The 19,984-nt window shown below is 40.7% G+C and overlaps 1 protein-coding gene across 3 annotated transcripts in view; it reads right to left on the bottom strand.

The window, feature by feature from the left end:
* Positions 1–19,984, bottom strand: part of GARNL3 (GTPase activating Rap/RanGAP domain like 3) — a 169,055-nt gene that overhangs the window by 97,302 nt on the left and 51,769 nt on the right. For all 3 annotated transcript variants that reach the window (XM_030817844.1, XM_030817843.1, XM_003264159.4), the window contains one exon: positions 3,298–3,372. In XM_030817844.1, the coding sequence (XP_030673704.1) occupies positions 3,298–3,372 (75 nt within the window). The remainder of the gene's footprint in view (positions 1–3,297; positions 3,373–19,984) is intronic.

Raw genomic sequence — 19,984 nt, 5'->3', positions numbered from 1 at the left:
TTCGGAGGCCCAGGCTGGCGGATCATGAGGTCAGGAGTTCGAGACCAGCCTAGCCAACATGGTGAAATCCCGTCTCTACTAAAAATACAAAAATTAGCCAGGCATGGTGGCACACACCTGTAATCCCAGCTACTTGGGAGGCTGAGGCAGGAGAATTGCTTGAACCCAGGAGGCGGAGGTTGCAGTGAGCCGAGATAGTGTCACTGCACTCCAGCCTGGGTGACAGAGCAAGACTCCATCTTGGAGGGGGGAGGGGTGGGAAAAAAGCACTACAGTGCTTACCAGATAGTAGGAATTGCCAACTAAAACTGAAAGGCAAGTGGGAACCTGTGAAAGCCCATTTTGGCTTGAGGATGTTTGTCAATCCCAGCAAAATTGAATTTGGGTTTTGGTGACCTCGTGGGGGACAAAGAGTCAAATCCCAAGACCCACTGGGGTAGGCAAGTCCAATAGGAGCCCTGCCCCACATTATGCTAGGATCCCAAAGGGCTGCACACTCAAGGAAGAGGGAATCAGAAGAAACCACCTCCACCACCAAAAACTACAAGGAAGTTGTCACAGCACCAAGAAGAGCTGAGCAGGGAATGTCTCTGAGGTGTGGTGACCACAAGCTGGCTTTCACATAAATCTGTAGCTGTAATCTGCAGCACTTTGGTAGTTTAAAAGGTCTCAAGCTGGGTATTTGGTTTAAAGGTATCTGGCAAAAGCAAACATAAGTCCTCCCTACCAAAAAGCAACTCATCTTAGGCCTCATATTATTCCTAAAAAGTAATTTTTAGGAACAACAAATAGCACACAATCAGGCAGCCTAGCACACAAAGAAGCACATTACATGAGGAGCACAGGCCAGAGGAAAACAATTAAACAACAGCCACAAAAACTTCGCATATTGGAATTCTCGGTCGCAGATGATAAAACCATTACACTATGTTTAAAGAAATAAAAGACAAATTTGACATTGTCTCAAGGGAACAGTAAACTATAAAAAGTGACAAAGCAACCTCGGATTAGGTAATGATTTCTCAGACATGACAACGGAAGTGCAGGCAATGAAAGAAAAAAATAGACAAACTAGACATGATCTAATCTTAAAGCTTTTGTGCTTCAAAGGACACAACCAAGAAAGTGCAAAGATAACCCACAGAATGGGAGAAAACTTTTGCCAATCATATATCTGATAAGTGTCTAATTATCCAGACTATATAAAAAACTCTTACAATTGAATAATAAAAGGACAAATAACCCCAAAACAAAATTTGCAATTTGGTTTGTTCAGAGGTTTGAAATTTTTAAGCAACTATATATAGTGAGTCCTTTACTGCACTAACTGCTTTAACTAATTCAGAGCAAGCCAGCTGTTTTTTCCCTCTGGAAGTCAAGTGCCCATAAGGTCTTTTATCAGGCTAGAAAGTACCATTGGCCAGAAACTTTTAATTGAAGACCACCAATACAAAACAGCCAAGGTGCTCCAATGGAGCATCATGCTCAGTAGTTTTGGTGGAAATAAAACCTAAAACGGTATTCGATCCTTGATATTATATTTCCAGAGAAGCAATTTGAGACAGGACTGTGTTTTGAACACAACAGACTGCAATGACTTGTGAAATCAGTAACTCCCCCAAATTGTTCCCAAGATGTCGACTGAATTGCCCAAGGCCACATTGCTGGTGAGTTGTAGGGCCATGATTTGAACCCTGGGAAGTCTGACTCTTAAGCCACTCCTGATCATGACCCAAGCACAGGTTATTTTTAACCCCTGACTGGGTCCCAGAACCTATCCTCTGGTGTATGGCAGAGCCAGGTGAGCAGTGTTTGACTGCCAAGTGTATGGTGATTAAGGATCACATGAAGGCCCCATTGATGTCTTTCCTGGGAGGTGTGTATTTCCTCCAGACACTGGATGCGGCAGGGGCCAGAGTTGTGCTTACATAGGGTGGCAAAGTCCAGTTTGGTTTGTCCATTTCAGGCTGGGCTGAAGTTCTGCAAAATTTTGGTAGCAGAAAGATGTCTCAAGGTATACAGCCTCCATGGGCTCTCAAAGTAGAAACTCAGCATGGTGGCCACTAGCTTTCCAAGCACTGGAGAGCAACAACTCAATGCCTCTGTGCCTGGCTTAGCTACTGAGAACCCTTGGCTGCCTGAGCTTGTGGACGTGAGGCTATCTAGTCCCAGGGGCCAGGCCATTTGGAGAGGGCTGTTTCTAAGGTTCAGAAGCAAAATTCTCCATGAGTTCCTTCTTCTATGTGGGTCAGCTAACATCATTCTGAACAAGAAGTATGTGGGTACCTATTCAGGGGTATTCAGCCTCCATTTGGCTAACATGTCAATGGCAAGGGTCAGGTAAATGTATATGGCTAAGGCCAAGGGTAAAAATGAGCAATCACTTCCCAAATGTCATGAGCTTTCAAGTTAAATTCATAGCTCTTTACTGAGAATTTGCATTAGGAGGTGGTCAGGAGAAAACTGGCAATGTGGCAGTGATGACAATAACAATAACCATCAATAGCATCATAACTAGCACTTGAAGCTTACTATGTGCCAGGCATAGTGCTAGGAGTTTTACAAACACAGCTCGCTGAATTCTTGCAATAATCTTGAGACAGTTTCTAATTTACAGATGAAAAAAACTGAGGCTCAGGGTGGCTGGGGTCCTTGCCCAGGGTCAGGGTCAGGGAGCTAGAGCTATGATGAGCCACCGTGCAAAAAGGCAGCAAAGAAGAAAAAGGCTGGGGAGTTTTTGCCATACTCTGCAGTTGAAAGGGTAAACCCCGTGAGATAGAGAGAGTAGTGGCAAAAAAAAAAAAAAAAAAAAAGCAAGATGAGTCCCTGTGGCCTGCAGCAAGGAGGACCCAGAGAGCCCAGAAAGTGGGCGTGGCCCAAGGAGCAGTAGGCAGTACCAGCCTCTTTTCCTGGTGACATTTTGTCATTGCAGTAATTTTTGGCATCTCCCTCCTGGACCCTGGCACTGCTCGGATGGCTGTGCCAAGCTGATCAGCCTGGCAGAGGAAGTACTGGGACTCGGGGCCATTCACAGAGGGTGGCAGAATTGTCTTTGGTGCCACCGCTGGCAGAACAACTTCCTGTGTCTACCTGGTTTTAACATAGATCTTTTAAAGGGTATGTGTCATCCTATGAATAGCATCTTCCATGCCAGAATACTGACATTTCCCTTCCATTTGCTTCAAGCAAAGCTCTGAAAAGCTCTATTTACCTCTTCCAGAACTCTTTCACTGCTATATCCCAGGCACTATAATCATGTGCTTGGTGGCATTACAGGAAGTGGGGAGGCTTCCTTACCTCATCTGAAGAGCCATTTTCCACTCTGAATCTTCCAGCCCTTTGGATGGCTCCATCAGCATCACTGGAAATAAGCTATGGGGGAAAAAGCATTCAATTAGGAAGCATTTACAATGTCTCTTCTATCTGTATGTAACTATCCTGTAAGTAAGCCACATCTAAGGACACAGGCTGGAGTGCCCAGCCTAGAAGCTAACAGTTTTTTTAAAGCTCTATCAGCCAGGTACTCATACAGTTGGCTCCCACTGTCCTTGGGAACCCAAGAGTAAGGAATGCCTAACCTGCGAGAGTAGAAGAAAACAAGGGCATCACATTTAAATTTGAACACATTCCGATACTGATGCTCCCAGCAAAAACAATCTTAATATACACCACATGTGGACAAGCGGCAGTTCACAGATGGCAAGACCAAAAGCCAACTCTCAAGTTCAGCCGCCTTCACAGGAAAGCCTAAAGAACAATTAGCGGCTGGCAAGAACTCCAGGCTCTACCACCATCGGAGAAAGCGCCTGTGTTTCATTCAGTTTTAAACAGTTTCCAAAAGGCCAATTAGTCCCTCCCCAGGCAGGCAGACTGTGTTTTAGCTCTGGCAAGGTGATGCTTGCAAACAGACAGTCTCCAAGGGGCCCGATGTTCGAAAGAGGTGAGTGAACACACCGGGGCTTGGCACTTGAGTCCAAAATTACTGACTCAAGATTTAACTTATTTTCTCCTTCTAGATTTTCTCAGTAGTGACTTGGGAAAGCAACACATCTTTTTTTAGCCTTTAAATCTACCCACAATTTGCAACAAAGATCTGCAGCAGACTCATCAGAACGCATCTGCCCTAAGGGGCACTTCTCACCTCTCTAACTCAGAGCTCGCTCCGCAAAACAGAAATGTGATTTCTCAGGAAAGATAGTTACCTCATATTTTCACTAGCGCTTAAGAGATACAATGGTATAAAAATTAATAGAAAAAAATTTAGGGAAAAACTCCAAAGAATTTTCTCAAGGAAAATTATTTAAAAGAGATTGATAAATTTTTCCTACGATAAATATAAAAACAGTATCTGGTATTTGTTGAATGCCATGCATTCTTTTGCTCTTAATATGTATTATCTCATTTAGTTCTCATAATAACACAAGGTAGGTATTATTATTATTCTCATTTATGAACTAGGAAACTGAGGCAGAGAAGGGTAAAATAACGGGCTACAGTCACTTAACGAGTTAGTACAGGTAGAGCTGGGATGTGAACAGAGGTAGCCAGACCCCAGAAACCCATTGTCCTCATCTAACCACCACCCTCCCTAACCATCTTCCAGAGAATGTCCACGATTAGGTTCAGTTTTTATATTTCATCTCTCTCCTGCAAAATAATTTCTAAAAGCAAATGTTTTTGATGACATCAGATCATTACACTATCGCTAAACTGAGGATGAGCCCAAGAGGCTGTGTAGTCATGAATTTCAACTTGTCCAAACAGAGGTCTAGCCTTTGTCCTCAGCTACTGGGAGGTGATCTCTAAGACCTGGGAATGACCTCTGTTAGTGTCTGATTACTTAGGGGCTCTGAGCCACACTGATTTATAGTGCGGGCTTTGGGTCACACAGTATCAGCTCTACCTCTGGAGGGGCTGAAGGCTCAGGTAGGCCACGTGGGTGGTCAACCACATCTACGGATCAAGCCCTGCTAAAAACTCTGGATACCACAACTCAGGTGAGCTTCTTTGATGAGTAACATTCCACTCGGTGCTGATGTTGCCACACATCATCACCAGGAGGAGTTAATGCTGTCTACAACTCCATCAGGAGAGGACAATGGGAAGCTCTGCAATGGAACACTCCCGAACTCTGTCCCATGCACCTCTTCCCTTGGCTAATCTTAATGTGTATCCTTTTGTTGTAATAAACCATAAGTGAGCTTAGCAGCTTTTAGTGAATTCTGTGAGTCCTTCTAGCAAACTATCAAACCTGAGAGTGGTCTTGGGGACTCCTGAACGCTGTAGTAGCTGGTGTCAGAAGTGAGGGTAATCTGGTGGACTGTCTCTAACTTTACAGAGGCCAATTTTAAAGTACAAGAGAAAGATAAATTTAGACATCATAGGGTCACTGCCGTTTTCACAGGGGAAGTATAGAGGATTCAGCATCAGCAGCTTCTTTGTGGGTTTCTACTCACTGTTAAAATAGAGGGAAAAGCAAGCAGATTTCAGGTAGAGTGTTACTGGTATAGGCTGCCTCAAGGGCTTTGGGAGAAGCATTCTGAGATGACATCTGGACTTGGCAAGAAAAGAGCACTATGATCAATTAATAATGTCTAACATAGGTCTATAGAGACATGGGACACACCCTCACCTTACTTGTTACCCTTAAAATAGAGGTTGCTAGAGATAGTCCTGACTATAACTAGTCTCATCAAGGAGTCGAAGCCTTGGGAGAAGAGCTGATAGTCATTCATTCATATAAAAATGTAAATTAAACATCATAAAACACACTATATTTTAGACACAGGCATATGTAATAATGCTCTTTTCATTTGTTGGGTTTAGAACAAGAAGCATATTGCTTGTCTTGCTTAAAAAGTTCAAGAAAAAAAGGAAGAACAAATTTAACGATTTGATGGTAAAAAGAAATTCAGCTCCCTTTGAACTCATGAAATCCATAAAGACAGAGCTCACGCTAATGGTTTTGACTATCACCTTTACCATTTCACCATCCCCATCTTCATTCAAGTCACAATAATCTGTCACCTTGATGACCACAACCACCTCCTACTGAGTCTAGACACCCATCTACCACTGCTCCTCTCCAAGCAGCTCCTCACACCGAAGCCTGCAGCCTGGGTGATTATGCAAACTGCAAATATGACTGTGCCACAATCCCACCTCTATTCCAGCATCCCCACTTCTTCTCACCGAAGGACACATGCTTGGGACTTCCTGGCTTGGAAGGCCCTCCTTTCTCACCTTCCCCTAAAAAACTCTACTACTCATCCTTCAGTTCCACCAAAGTCCCCCTCCTTCTGTATACCTTCCCTGACCCACTGCCTGGGAAGATGACCCTGTCGTCAGTTCTTGGGGCACTCTGCAGAGTTGTGATTTACATTTCTCTGTCATTACTTGGTTCGCACCTGTCTTTCCTCAGGCGCTCTCTCTGCTCTCCAGCAAACGTCAAAAAGACAGCAGCTATATTTATTTGTTCTCACCACTGCATCTCCAGAGCTAAGCACAACACCTGACATAGTATCGATCTCATTGAATATTCATAAACAAGAAATACGGGAATAGATGAATGCCAAATTTCTACTGCAAATGGCCAAAGGGATATAAAAACAGGGGTAAGACCTATACTGGCCCTGGAAAGCAGAGAAGGTTCATTAATCATACAAGAAATGTCAAAGAAATTCTACCAGCTCTATCATGAAGAAAAGGCCAAAGTGAAGGGCAGGCCAGATAACCGGAAGCACCACAGGCTGGGGAAAGTCGGTTGGGAAGTAACTTAATCAAACCATGCAGGTTCACACCAACACCCTGAGCTCATGCTGGCAGGACCTGCCTGAGGAGAGCATGGGTAGGAGGGCAGTAGGTGGGCAGGAGATCCTACTGGTCACGCTCAGGGCCAGCACAGAGTGGCAGTCTCAGTGCTCCCCCACCCCAGCTGGCTCACACAGCTTGCTAACTAAAGCAGAGGGGGCTGTGGTGGCTGGGGCCTGATGAAGACCAGTATATCAGCTGCTGTGAAAGGAGAAAGTGCCCCAGCAAACTAGGGAATGAAAAAACTAACATTTCAGGAAAAAATCTTTTTAACACAGTAGAGAAGCTGATTATCAGGTAGCTATCTCTGTCCATTTTCTTTCTATTATCCTCACAAACCTTTGATCTGGCCAATTACAACTATAAAAAATCTACACTTTCTTTTTTTGGGAGAAGATTTGGCTCAGGAATGACATAATCTCTATCAGAACCCATCTAAATGTCAAAACTGCACAACCTAGAAGCCCTCTCCCTCAATTCATCCAGATGGTACAGAGCTCCAGCTGCCACCAAAATCCACTCTCGCCATTTGTCACAGTGCAGAATCATAGCTGGACAAAAAGCTAGACCCCATTTCCCTAGAGGTGGCCATTTGACTGAATTAACTCCACTTGAAGGTGGGCCAAAGCTCACCTGGGTACATTTATGGACCCAGGCCCTTTAGGAGAGGGGAGGTACCTCTTCCATGCACTTTTTCCTTCTCCACTGGCTAGAACCCCAATGACCAGAGGGATCCTGGAAATTCACGTTGAAGACAGCAGATTTTCTTGAGCCTGCATGTGTGATGCAGACCCACCACCCACTTAGAATTCCTGGCTGCATATGAGAGAGAAATGAACTTGTTGTTTTTTACCGCACCGTGACATTCTAAGCCAACTAATACACCCAATAAGGAAGAATCAAGAGAATAATCACTGATCCTATGATAATTTCATAGTATAAAATGTAAAATCTGAAATATCAGAGAAAACATTCTATGAAACAGATTTACTACAAAAAGTACAAGGAATGTTTTGAAAATTTCTAATTATGGTAATAATTTGGGAGCATATTGGATCTATGAAAATGGGACAATCTATAATCAGCTTTCAGATGAAAAGTGTAATTACTGAATTTCAAAATGTAGTGACCATGGTGAACCAAAAACTAAAGAAAATGCCCCTAAAGAGTAATCAGAATATCAGTTTGAGATAAATAGAGGAAAATCATTATGAAAAACAGAGAACATATCTGGGAGAAAGTGTAAAGAATGGACTGGGGTGTTACGAAAGTGGTCCTTGGGCAGAGAACAGAACACAGGAATAAGCAAATCATCTCCTACACTAACTACCCCCTCTAGCAAGGTTCTCTACTAATGAGTGAGACCAAGACTAAAGGAGGACTGCTAGTGAAGGCAGATCAGCCTACATGGTGTAGAAAGAAAGAGGACAGCAAGGCAGTCTGAGATCTTACCCCTCCAAAGCCAGCAAAGAGGAAGTTGGTTAGGTCTCCTCTCACAATGGAATGCATCCAGCCCTTTGTTATTCTTCTGGGAGAAGGGTCCAGAAAAGAGACTTTTGCATGTGTGCTCTGACCTTTGCAAATATAGCTCTGTCTATCCAGGAGTTTAGTAATTAGTAAGATGTTATCTAATCTGATCAATCCAGATCTGTACTCCTGAAGGATGGAGTGAGAGGGAGGGATAAAATGAGCAAGTGGATAAAGAGCCTGGAACTCCTCCTAAAGGTAAACAGAACAGCATAGATGTTTTAATAAATATGAATTGGTTACATTTCCCTACTAAAACAAAAGACTTGATCAGTAACATAAATGAAATATATTAAATACAATAAAGCAATCATGAAAAAGAAAGGCAAAGTAAAAAATATTCTAGGCAAATTGGGACAAAAAGAAAGTAAGGGAATAATAAAATCACAAAGTAGAACTTAGGAGAAAAAGACATCAAATAAAAAAAGTTATTTTATATGGATAATTAGAACCACCCATCTCCAAAATTTAACTATAAACATTTATGTAATGAATAACAACCTATAATTATAAAACAAAAACTATTATAACTAGAAAGAAGAGTTAATAAAATTATAATTGTAATGGGAAATTTTAGTACTTTTCTCTCTGATAGGTCAAGGCAAAAATGAGTAAGGATTTATAAAGGAATCAAATAATAAATTTAATAAACATGATTTAATAGACACATATTGACTGTATCAAGGTACAGAGAATACACACCTTTAAAAATATCTAGTAAACTTTAAAAAAACCGACCTAATATTGAAAAGAAAGAAAAGCGAGTTTCACTCTTGCTGCCCAGGCTGGAGTGCAATGGCGTGATCTCGACTCACTGCAACCTCTGACTCCCGAGTTCAAGCGATTCTCCTGCCTCAGCCTCCCGAGTAGCTGGGATTACAGGCATGCACCACCATGCCCAGCTAATTTTGTATTTTTAGTAGAGACGGGGTTTCTCCATGTTGGTCAGGCTGGTCTCAAACTCCCGACCTCAGGTGATCTGCCTGCCTTGGCCTCCCAAAGTGCCGAGGCATGAGCCACCATGTCTGGCCCAGAAAAGCAAGAAAAAGTTCTACAGAACAATATAAAATAAAAAACTTCTAAAATATTCTATAAAACTGTACAGGTCATTTTTAGCATAATGCGACTGAATAAGAAATTAGTATCAAAAGGATTTTAAAAACTGAAAATCAGAAAATATGCATCTCAGCCTATTGTGCCTATTGTCCCAGCTACTTGGGAGGCTGAAGCAGGAGGATCGCTTGAGACCAGGAGTTCAGTGATATAGTGTGCCATGATCATACCTATCAATAGCCACTGCACTCCAGCCTGGGCAACACAGTGATATCCCATCTCTTTAAATATACGCATATATAAATAAATTTATATATGCATATATACATATATAAATTCTTGAGTCAAATAGGAATAGTAAAATTAGATACTATTCAGATGTGAACAATAAGAACAGTACATATCAAAACACATAATGTCATAGGTGCTATATTTACAGAAAAATTCACATTTTCAATGCTTTTATTATTAAACAAAAAAGGATAAAAACAATGAACTAAGCATTAACCACTAGAAGATAAAAAAAGAACAATGAAATAAGCCCAGGGAAAGCAGGGGAAAGGAATCAATAAAAGATCAGAGCAGAAATTACAAAACTAGAAAGATAGTATAATTGATTAATATATCCAAGATATTCCAAGGCAAGTCTGATATTAAAAAGCAAAGAACAAAGACAAATACATATAGTGATAATAAAGAAAATAGAACCACTAAGAAGAAAGAGATTTCTAAAAGATTAAGAGAATGAAATTATATTCATTCATTCTATATGAAATTACACCAATATCATCAAAAAGTTCAATGAAATGGCAAATTTTCTAGGAAAATATACACAATGAAAACTATTTTAAGAAAGAAATCTGAGTAGACCAAAAGCTAGTTGCAAAACTGAAGATCTTGTCAGAACACTGCCCCACAAAGGCAGCCCTGGCCCAGAGCGTCTTCTGAGGAGGTGAAGGATCTGATGCTCCACACCAGAGCTACACGAGAGCCACATGAGAGCCACATAAGAGCCACACACTCACAGAAAAGTGGGGCAGTTTCCTTCGAGAAGAGGCACCAGATCTTTTGCATTCATTTTGATGGATATGTTTAGGAAAAGGGTATTAACATGTATGTGTAACATCACTAATGCTAAGAAAAGAGGACAGGATTTTTTTAACTTTATTTGGTCTTACATCTCTGCTATGGTCATACACCAAATAATCAGATTCTGAGGAAGACCGTGCCCAGGAGGCAGAAAAAGGAAACAAACAAACAAACAACAACAACAACAAAACGACTTTAATGATCATTTGGCTAGGATCTGCCAGGCACCGTGAGTGATTCCTTCTGAGTTCTTGCACTGTCCAATACTGTGGCCACCAGCCTTGTTTAAATTAAATTAAATTTTATTTTTTTTTATTTTTTGAGACAAGGTCTTGCTGTCTCCCAAGCTGGAGTGTAGTGGCACAATTATGGCTCACTGCAGCTTTGACCTGTTGGGCTCAAGCAATCTTCCTGCTTCAGCCTCCCAAGTAGCTGGGACCACAGGCACATGCCACCACGCCTGGCTGCTTTTTTATTTTTCATAAAGACAGGGTCTCACTATGTTGTCCAGACTGGTCTCGAATTTTTAGTCTCAAGTGATCCTCCTGCTAGGGTCTCCCAAAGTGCTGGGATTACAGGCGTGAGCCACTGTGCCCAGCCTAGATTTAATTTTAATTAAAATAAAAAACATTCAGTTCCTGAGTGCACTAGTCACATTTCAAGTGCTCAGTGGCTATGTGTGACTACTACACTGGACAGCACAGATAAAAATATTTCCATAATTGCAGAAAGTTCTACTGGACAGGGCCACAGCCCTGTCCAATTATACGTATTTTTATGTATAATGACGTGCTGCACATTCATGCAGCTCGGGTGACCCGAATCAAATTGGTTTCCCATTCAGTTAGTTAAGTAGTGAAAATTCATGTTATTTAACATCCTGAGTAGAGGCCTTGGTCTAATCTCAGCAAAACTAACTGTTTCATTTAACACTGAACAGCGTTCAATGTATTAGATGTTTTATCTCAGGAAAAAAAATAAGATCCAAGCAAGAATACTTGTTTGTAGAATTTAACAAATTAATTTTTTTCAAATAGAAAGCATAAAATGTTATTAACTATAAATAAAAACATTATTAGTTTCAAATTGTAGGCAATTATTACTAAATGAGGATCTTTCTTAGATTAATACAAATATGTAATTTTTCAAAAATAAAAAGCACTTCCTCATCTATTTCACTGCTTTGTTTCATTGGGCTGGTGCTTGTTTCCATTCTAAATCGGTGCTGGGATTCCCTATGATCTCCGTTCAGCATGCACTGTGTACCTGGCATTCAGGAATATAAATCACAGGAACAGTATTTTTACTTAGAAAAAAACTCAAAAAGGTTATGTAAAGTACATCTTTAAGCATAATATGTAATATTTTCTCCTAGATCCCCTTTCTTTAAAATGAGTGGTTATGAGTATGGGTTTTGGAGCTCAACTGACCAGGTTCAAATCTCAGTTCCATATTTGTTAGCCGTGTGACCTTGGGAAAATCACTTAATTTTTCCTCTCTAAATTTTAGTTTCCTTATGTCTAAAATGGGGACAATGACTATACCTACTTCTAGGCTTGTGGTGAGGATTTAATAATGTAAAATGTATAACGAGCCTAGAATAGTACCTGGACATAATAAGTGGTCAATAAATGTTATGATGCTGTAATATATATTGTAGTAATATGATAGTGATTCATATAAAATGCTCTGATTAGCATGATTAAGCCACTTTATGCTACATTTAAACTCTTGGAAGATCTGTTTAAATATTTGTCCATCTAGCAAACATTACTGAAACTATTTTTTTCAGGGCCTGTACTAACTGCTGGACAAAGATAAATCCAACATGATCCCTGCCCTAGAGGACTGCAAATCCTAGAGGGAGTGAGAGACACATATACATATAATCAGATAAATCACAATACAACCTGGTTAAATGCCATAACAACAGACAAAAGAACAGGGGACAGACACTGGAGAGACCAACTCTGCCTGGGGAAACTGGGGAAGGTTGCATTGCTGTAATGCAATTTATTCTGGAAGATGTACAGGACCTTTGAGAAATGATTTCCAACATAAGCAGGTTTATTTAAACTGCAAATACTGGTCAAGAAAGCAGATCCATTTGACCCTGCACATGCAAATTACAGACAGACACAGACACAGACACATCCCTGACTTAGAAAGTACTACTATTCAGAAAGGAAGAAAGAAAAGTTTAAATGTCTGCATCAAAAAGAGAGGGTGAGAAAAGGCATAAACATGGGTAGAATGAGCCATCCCCTCACTGCTGAGTGCTGCCCTGGGGCCTCTCTTCTGGTCTCTTTTAGTCCACTTCTGTGCCTGCAGGGAAAGGCAAGGGAGAAGGAGCCAGTGCGAGGACCAGAGTAGGGGGAAGGGGCAGGTTTTTTTCTCCTCCTTCCACTCCTCACCTTGATCCTATTCTGCCTGTGTCGGGGGACAGGGAGATCTGGGTGACTGGGCAGCTGGGGTGCTGAGAGCACCATGGCGCATACAGAACCAACCAGGTGGCAGGCAGATTCCCCAGCCAGGAGGATAAATGTTGGCTGGAGGAGAGCCACCAAGGCCCTGGATCTGGACTCAGACTTTTCTTATCATCCTTGTCCCTGGCCCCTGTCCTCAGCAAACTCAACACCCATCACTATGATTGATCTGACAGCCTGAGCTCATATTCTTCTGCCTTTTCAAATCGAATACCTCCCAACTCCATGGCTCTGCCACCCATGCCTAACTCCAACAGCATCCTCTCCTTGTCACTGGCACAGCTGTGGCATCATGGGACCTACCTCATAACCCAATCGGGCTCTTTTTGGCATGGGTTCTATCTGGGGATCTGTGGTTAATCAGGCTGCACTTACCACCCCACAGACCTTGCATGCTGCTCACTCCTCCTCATGCCACCAAGTCAAGTCACTCGCTCACCCCCTGCCAACTGAACTCTCACTCTTTTTCTGTGTTCAAAGAAGAGTTTACATCTGACCAGGCCTACAACATGCTTATGCTATTTGACTATGGCTAGATCCTCACCACCATCCAATCTTTTGAGCCATTATTTTTTTACTTCCCATCACATCCTCCACCTTATCTGTCACACGTTACCACTACAGAAACACCCTTTCTCCTAACAGATGACCTTTCTGCTATTTTACTGAGAAACGTGAGGCAATTCAGGATGAGCACTGTCATGTAGCTTTCCAGCTCAAAATATACCTGTCTTGGCTTTCTAATTAAAATCATATCTGAATAGTAGTCCCTGACGTTCCATTTCCCAGTAAAAGACTTGTGAAAATTCACCACAAATGATGACAATTCTTTTGAATATTAAGAAGGAATGATTGGCAATCCTATGTCCAAAATATCAAGATATTTTCTACTTACTATATGGCCAATGGAGAAGAATCGAGAAATGTATTTGGTGACTGGCTTTGTTGCTTGGAACAGAACAAATCTGTGATAATTATGGAAGGTTGGAAGGCACTTTTTTATTATATTATTATTATACTTTAAGTTTTAGGGTACATGTACACAATGTGCAGGTTTGTTACATATGTATCCATGTGCCATGTTGGTGTGCTGCACTCATTAACTCGTCATTTAGCATTAGGTATATCTCCTAATGCTATCCCTCCCCCCTCCCCCAACCCCACAACAGTTCCCGGAGTGTGATGTTCCCCTGGAAGGCACTTTAATCTTCCCCACACCATCTAATTTTAGCTAAGAAACATTGGGTCTTTCAGAAGAGTAAGAATAAAACACTAGGAATCATCTTTTTACTGCATGGGCACTGCATTTTGAGGTAGCCTCACTCGTACAAGCACTTCTTTTTCATGACAAGAAAACATTGGACAAGAAGTAGGGAGGGAGAGTGAGTCCATCTTAGAGAATGCAGTCCTCATAAACCAAGTGCCCTAGGTGGGGAGCGAGACATGGAGGTCCTGAGGGCAGAGCATCTTAGGGAGTTTAGTTTCCCCAACATGCCAAGGGGCTGGGAGAGATTTAACCTCTTCACAATCTGCATCCTGTTTTTTGATCTAGACAGCTGGCATTTTCTCAAGCTTATGTAAAGAGCTAAGCAAACATTACTTCAATACGCCTCTTTCAACCAGACTGCTACTGGTAGTTCCTAAGCCCCTGTCATGTATAAATTCTAGAGCCACTGGTACAGAGCAGCAAAAAGCCAAGCACAGGAGAACATCCTATCTCACTCCAGCAGAGCTTTATAAGATAAACACCAACTAGACCCTGGAAATTGATCAAGGAGCTTTGTATAATCTCCAGCCATCCAGTTGTTTAACTCAGAGAAGCTACAGTCCCAAATGAACAACGATAGCGGAGAGCCAGTTATACATTCTGAATGTTGAAAAAAAGAGTCTGAATAGCTCTTTGTTTTTGTTTGAAGTAAAACAAAAACAAAAACAAAACAAAAAAAACATGGGGGCTATGAAAAAATGCTACACATAATTCTGAAAACTAAAAGAGGGAAGCATACCTCTAACCATCTTTACTATGAAACCAAAATAAAATTTCAGAATAGCCATTGCTGTCCTCAGGGAGAGAGAAGACATGAGCTCTTTGCAATAGTGTAGAAACCTTGTGCAAGTGGGTGAGATAAAAGAGGGCGAAAAAATGCAAATGTAGGATTAAAATCTTCACTGGAGGAGGAAAACAAAATGTTAATTTTAGGGAACTAAAACAGTAATATCTCCATCATTTTAGATGCTGATTATAGAATGGAAAGGAACAAAACAAAATGAAAATAAAAAGAAAGAAAAGACAGTCTTGGAGGACACAGAAAATGGTCTTTACTGTTTTAGGGGAAAAAATAAGCAATAATCAAAGATATAACGGAAGAAAATATTCATCATTGATTAAAGGACTGGATCTAAGAATCCCAGAGGTGCAATGTTTTAAGGAAAATGAATGAAAATAGAAAGGTGCAGATAAATTATGGGAAACATGTAAAAAATGAAAGATGAAAAGAAAAAAAAATTTAAGAAAAACCCAGCCAGAAAAGATCACCAAGAAAGAAACTGAATTGGAACTGGCTCAGATTTCTCTTCAGAACACTAAAGGGCAAAAGGTAACTGTACTGGTTGAATAGTGTCCCCTCCAAATTCAGGTCCACCTGGAACCTCAGAATATGGTCTTATTTGCAAATGGGGTCTTTGCAGATGTAATTTGTTGATATAAGGTCCTACTGGATTCAGGTAGGACTTAAATCCCATGACTGATGTCTTTATAAGAGAAAAGGAGAGGGTGATTCGGATACAGAGATACAGAGAGAAGGTGATGTGATAACAGAGGCAGAGACCGGAGTGATGCAGCTACAAGCCAAAGGGGGTTAAGGATTGCTGCAACCCCAGAAACTAGAAGAGGCAAGGAAGGATTCTTCCCCAGGGCCCTCAGAGGGAGGATGGCCCTGCTACACCTTGATTTTGAACTGTTAGCCTCCAGAACTGTAAGAGAATAGACTTCTGTTGTTTTAAGTGACCCAGCCACCCAGTTTATGATAAACTCTTACAGCAGGCCTAGGAAACTAACACAATAACAGATCAACATTTGTGAAGTTTTAAAGGAAAAAGGTGATGACTCAGACACTTAAAAGCAGGTAAAGTTGTTCTTGTGAAAGCTATGAATCAGAGACATGCTCAGACATGTAATGATTAAGAAAAGACACCCTCATGTATAGCCTTAAAAACTTACCTGAAACTCCAGGACAAGGACATCTGCAACTATTGCTATTTATGATTGCTTTGGAGGTCATAGCCAACGCAATTACACATGAAGAAGAAAAAAGAGATTTGGATATAAGGAAATGAAGTCATTTACGGAAGACAACTTTATGCCTAAAAAGACTATACTTTGTTTTTAAGTAAAGAAGCCCAATAAAATACATAAACCCATTTTGTACACAAATTCAATTACTAAATCGATGTGTACTAAATCATAATAGTGATTATTTGTAGGATTACATATGAATTTAATTTTCTTCTCTGTGCTTTTCATTATATTTCAAATTTTCTATAATGACTATGTATTCCTTTCATAATCAGAAAAATATATATTAAAAAGTATATCAGCATCACATGCAATACACAAATACTATGAAGTAATATAAAAAATTTAAGAAAAAGAATTTATTAGAGATATTTTTGGCAAAACCCATCTTCTAGCTGATTCGTGGATGTCTGGCAATGAGCCAAGTACTGCTGGGGATACAATAAGAAAAGCACCATAATCTCTGCCTACTAGGACAGGTAAGAAATGCTCACAAATAATGACAATGTAAAATATGACAGGTACCATAGAGAAATGCAAACAATTGTGGGGTTCTAGATAGCGAAAGATGACTTTCCCATAGGGGAATCAGGTAAGGCTAAATGGAAAAAATGAGACTCAACAGAGGCATATTTCAAGAGGGCATTCTAGAATGATGAAAAGGTATAAGGAAGTCTCAGGCCTGGGCAATGGTGGGTAAAGGCCCGTTTGCTGGATCATGGATGGGTCACATGAGCTAAGTAAGGCTCACAGATAGGTTGGAGCAAGACTGCAGAAAGCCTTGAATGTCAAGCTAAAGACTACCTACTTTATCTCATAAGCAAAAAAGAGATGCTGAAGGTTTGCTGTTGTTATTACAGCAGGAATTTGTTTGTATGAATGCATAAAGATGATGTTGCCAGAGCTGTACATTAGGGAAAGTACTCTTTACAGCATTAAGGAAATCAAAGCTCCCAGGATTAGGTTAATTATATCTGAGGACATGGACAAACTAGATGTAATCTTATCAAGAATTTGTTAAATGGAATTTTTGAGAAGTCAGGGAGAGCAAGAGAAAGTGCCAGCAGCTCAGGGAAAGAGGAAATGATACCAATGTCACACAAAAGAAGGACTACATAGAAGCAAACATCCTGTTCTTTTCTTACTTGTATTTCTTCAAGAGTCTAAATAAGAAACACATAAGGAATTAAAAGTCACTTTCAAAATGTAAGCTTGTAAAAAATGCACACGACTCAGTCCACTCCAGATATGCCAAATCAGAACATGGGTTTTAAACAAACTGCTCAAGTGATTTTTATGCATAATCAAGTTTGAGGGGCACTGGAGCAGCCTGTAACAGCAGCAAGATCATGGATCTTTCAAGTAAATAAAATCTATTGTGGATGGGAGTTGGGGGACACCCCCTACACTTACCACTTGACCTTGGACAAGTTAATTTACCTCTCTGAATCTCAGTTAACTCATCTGTAAGATGGGGATGATAACAGTACTCCCATCTCATTAGGTCATTGTGAAACGTAGTTTACACATACGAAGCACTCAAAAGGCTGTCTGACACTGGCTGTACACAGTGATGTGAATAAAGAGCAACTGGCCATGAAATCCATTGAGAATATATAATAGAACTAATGGGATTTGGTAAGAGACTGGGACATGGCTATGTGTGATTTCTTGGTTTCTAGAATTAGCAACTGAAAGGAAGATGGTGCCATTCACTCAGTGGTTTGGCACAAGAGAGACAGGGTGAGTTCAGTTTGGGGCATGTTGCAGTTTAGTTGCCTATGGGTCATCCCAGGAGAGATTGCCTGTGGGCATTTAGGCAAATGGGCCCATGCAAAGAAATCTGTGGATAGAAATCTGGACTCAATATATGGATCTGGGAGTCACCAGTTTTAAGACAGGGAAAGATTACCTACAAAGAGCTGGAGGCAGAATCTGGATGAGCACCAACATTTAAGGGCCAGGCAGAAGAGAAGGGATCAAAAAAAAAAAAAATGCAGAGAAGGTGAAGCAGGGAGGCAGGAGGAAAAGCTGATAGTATGGAGATGTCAAGAGAGGAGAAAGTTTTAACAGGGCTACAGAGTTGTCATGTAAGATGAAGACTGACCTGTAATCCCAGTCTTGCCTTGGGAGGCTAAGGTGGGAGGATCACTTGAGGCCAGGAGTCTGAGATCAGCCTGGATAACATAATAAGACCCCATCTATACAATCAATCAACCAATTCAAAATGTTTTTTTTAAAAAAAGGCAGAGTTGAAGAATGCCAACTGGATTTGGTAGCAAGGAAGTCTTTGGTGACCTTGGCAAGAACAGTTTCAGTGGAGTACAAGGGAAGCATCAAAAGGAGAAAGTAAGAAGGGAAACTGTGGAACCATTACAAGGAGCAAAAAGAGAATTTAGAGAATGGCTGAAATGTACTCCCAAAGTAATTAAAAAGCCTTCATATCTATTATGCACGCACAGTTTGAGATTATATTTTAAAAGACTGCAACACAATGATAACTGCAATAGACCAATTAAAAAGTTGAGGCCAAAAAGCATACAATCCTTTTCTTACACATAAAAGAACCCAAGGTAACTGCTTTAATTATGTGGGTAAAATAGTTCAATATAAAAATATTACTTATAGCTCAACTAACAGTAGCAGTGTGATACCATGAGCCAGCCATTTATGGTAAGCCAATCATGGCAAGCTACGCTGGATTTTTTTGCATGACTTTCCCTAAATTTGATTAGTGATATAAAAGGGAAGCAAATTTCAGAACCCACAGATGTTCCCCTCCTTAACAAACAGGGCCAAAAGCTCTTCTAACCCATGGAATGGATATGTGCCCTATGAAAACAGAAACTTGCCTTGAGGCAGGAGAAAGCTGAAAGGCAAGGGGTTCATCTTAAGGGCACCAAGAGAGACTTTGATGAAGCCTCAAATTCTCTTGGATCCTGCATCCCAGGGAAACTTGTTCCAAGTTGCCTGCCAAGGGGCAGTTAATAAGTTAAATAGGCTAGACTTTTCTCTGAGGGCCTAAAAAAAGAGCTCTTAAAGTCCACAGCCCATGTGGGGAAAGGTTGGCAAAAACACCAAATTCCTCTTCATCTTTAACAGCCTCAAAGAGGTAAAAGAGTGGTTTTCAAACTCTGTGCATGTTTATGGCACGTGAATACCACAATTTTGAGGGAAGACCTGCATAAGTTCAGAAGAAAACATAGGTTCTGAAAAAAAGCAACTTTGAGAAAACAAAATATATTCTATTGCTAAGAGCAGTACATAAAGGTATATTACATTATACATTTTAATCAAGTTTAAAATTTATTCCTGTTACAACAGATGATGCATACTGCTGAGCCTGGTCTTGCTTATCTGAAAGTTGAGGCAGGTACATGACAAGCCATGATGCAGGGCAGAGAATGATCTGGGACAAGTAAGGTGTGAACAGCAACGGCTGTTACCAAACAGACACCAAGAAAGTCTGCGTGTTTAGAGACTTATGTGAATTTTGCCTCCTGAGTATATGAAACCACAATCAAGGTAGAAAACTGCTCTACTCAATTTCCTTTGCTGAAGAGTTAACCAGGTAAGTGGCGTGTTCACAGTTTGTATTTCTGGTTATATGAAAAATAAACTATTATACATTGATCAAAATTTGGAAGTGTTTTTATATACATCAGGGGACCATATCCCATCAGTTGAAGACTACTGGAGTCAAAGAACAGAGACTCCCAGGATA

This window comes from Nomascus leucogenys, chromosome 8 (genome assembly GCF_006542625.1).
Source record: "Nomascus leucogenys isolate Asia chromosome 8, Asia_NLE_v1, whole genome shotgun sequence".
Classification (NCBI taxonomy): domain Eukaryota; kingdom Metazoa; phylum Chordata; class Mammalia; order Primates; family Hylobatidae; genus Nomascus; species Nomascus leucogenys.
The sequence above is the reverse complement of the archived record's forward strand: the minus strand, read 5'-3'. Positions and strand labels throughout refer to the sequence as shown.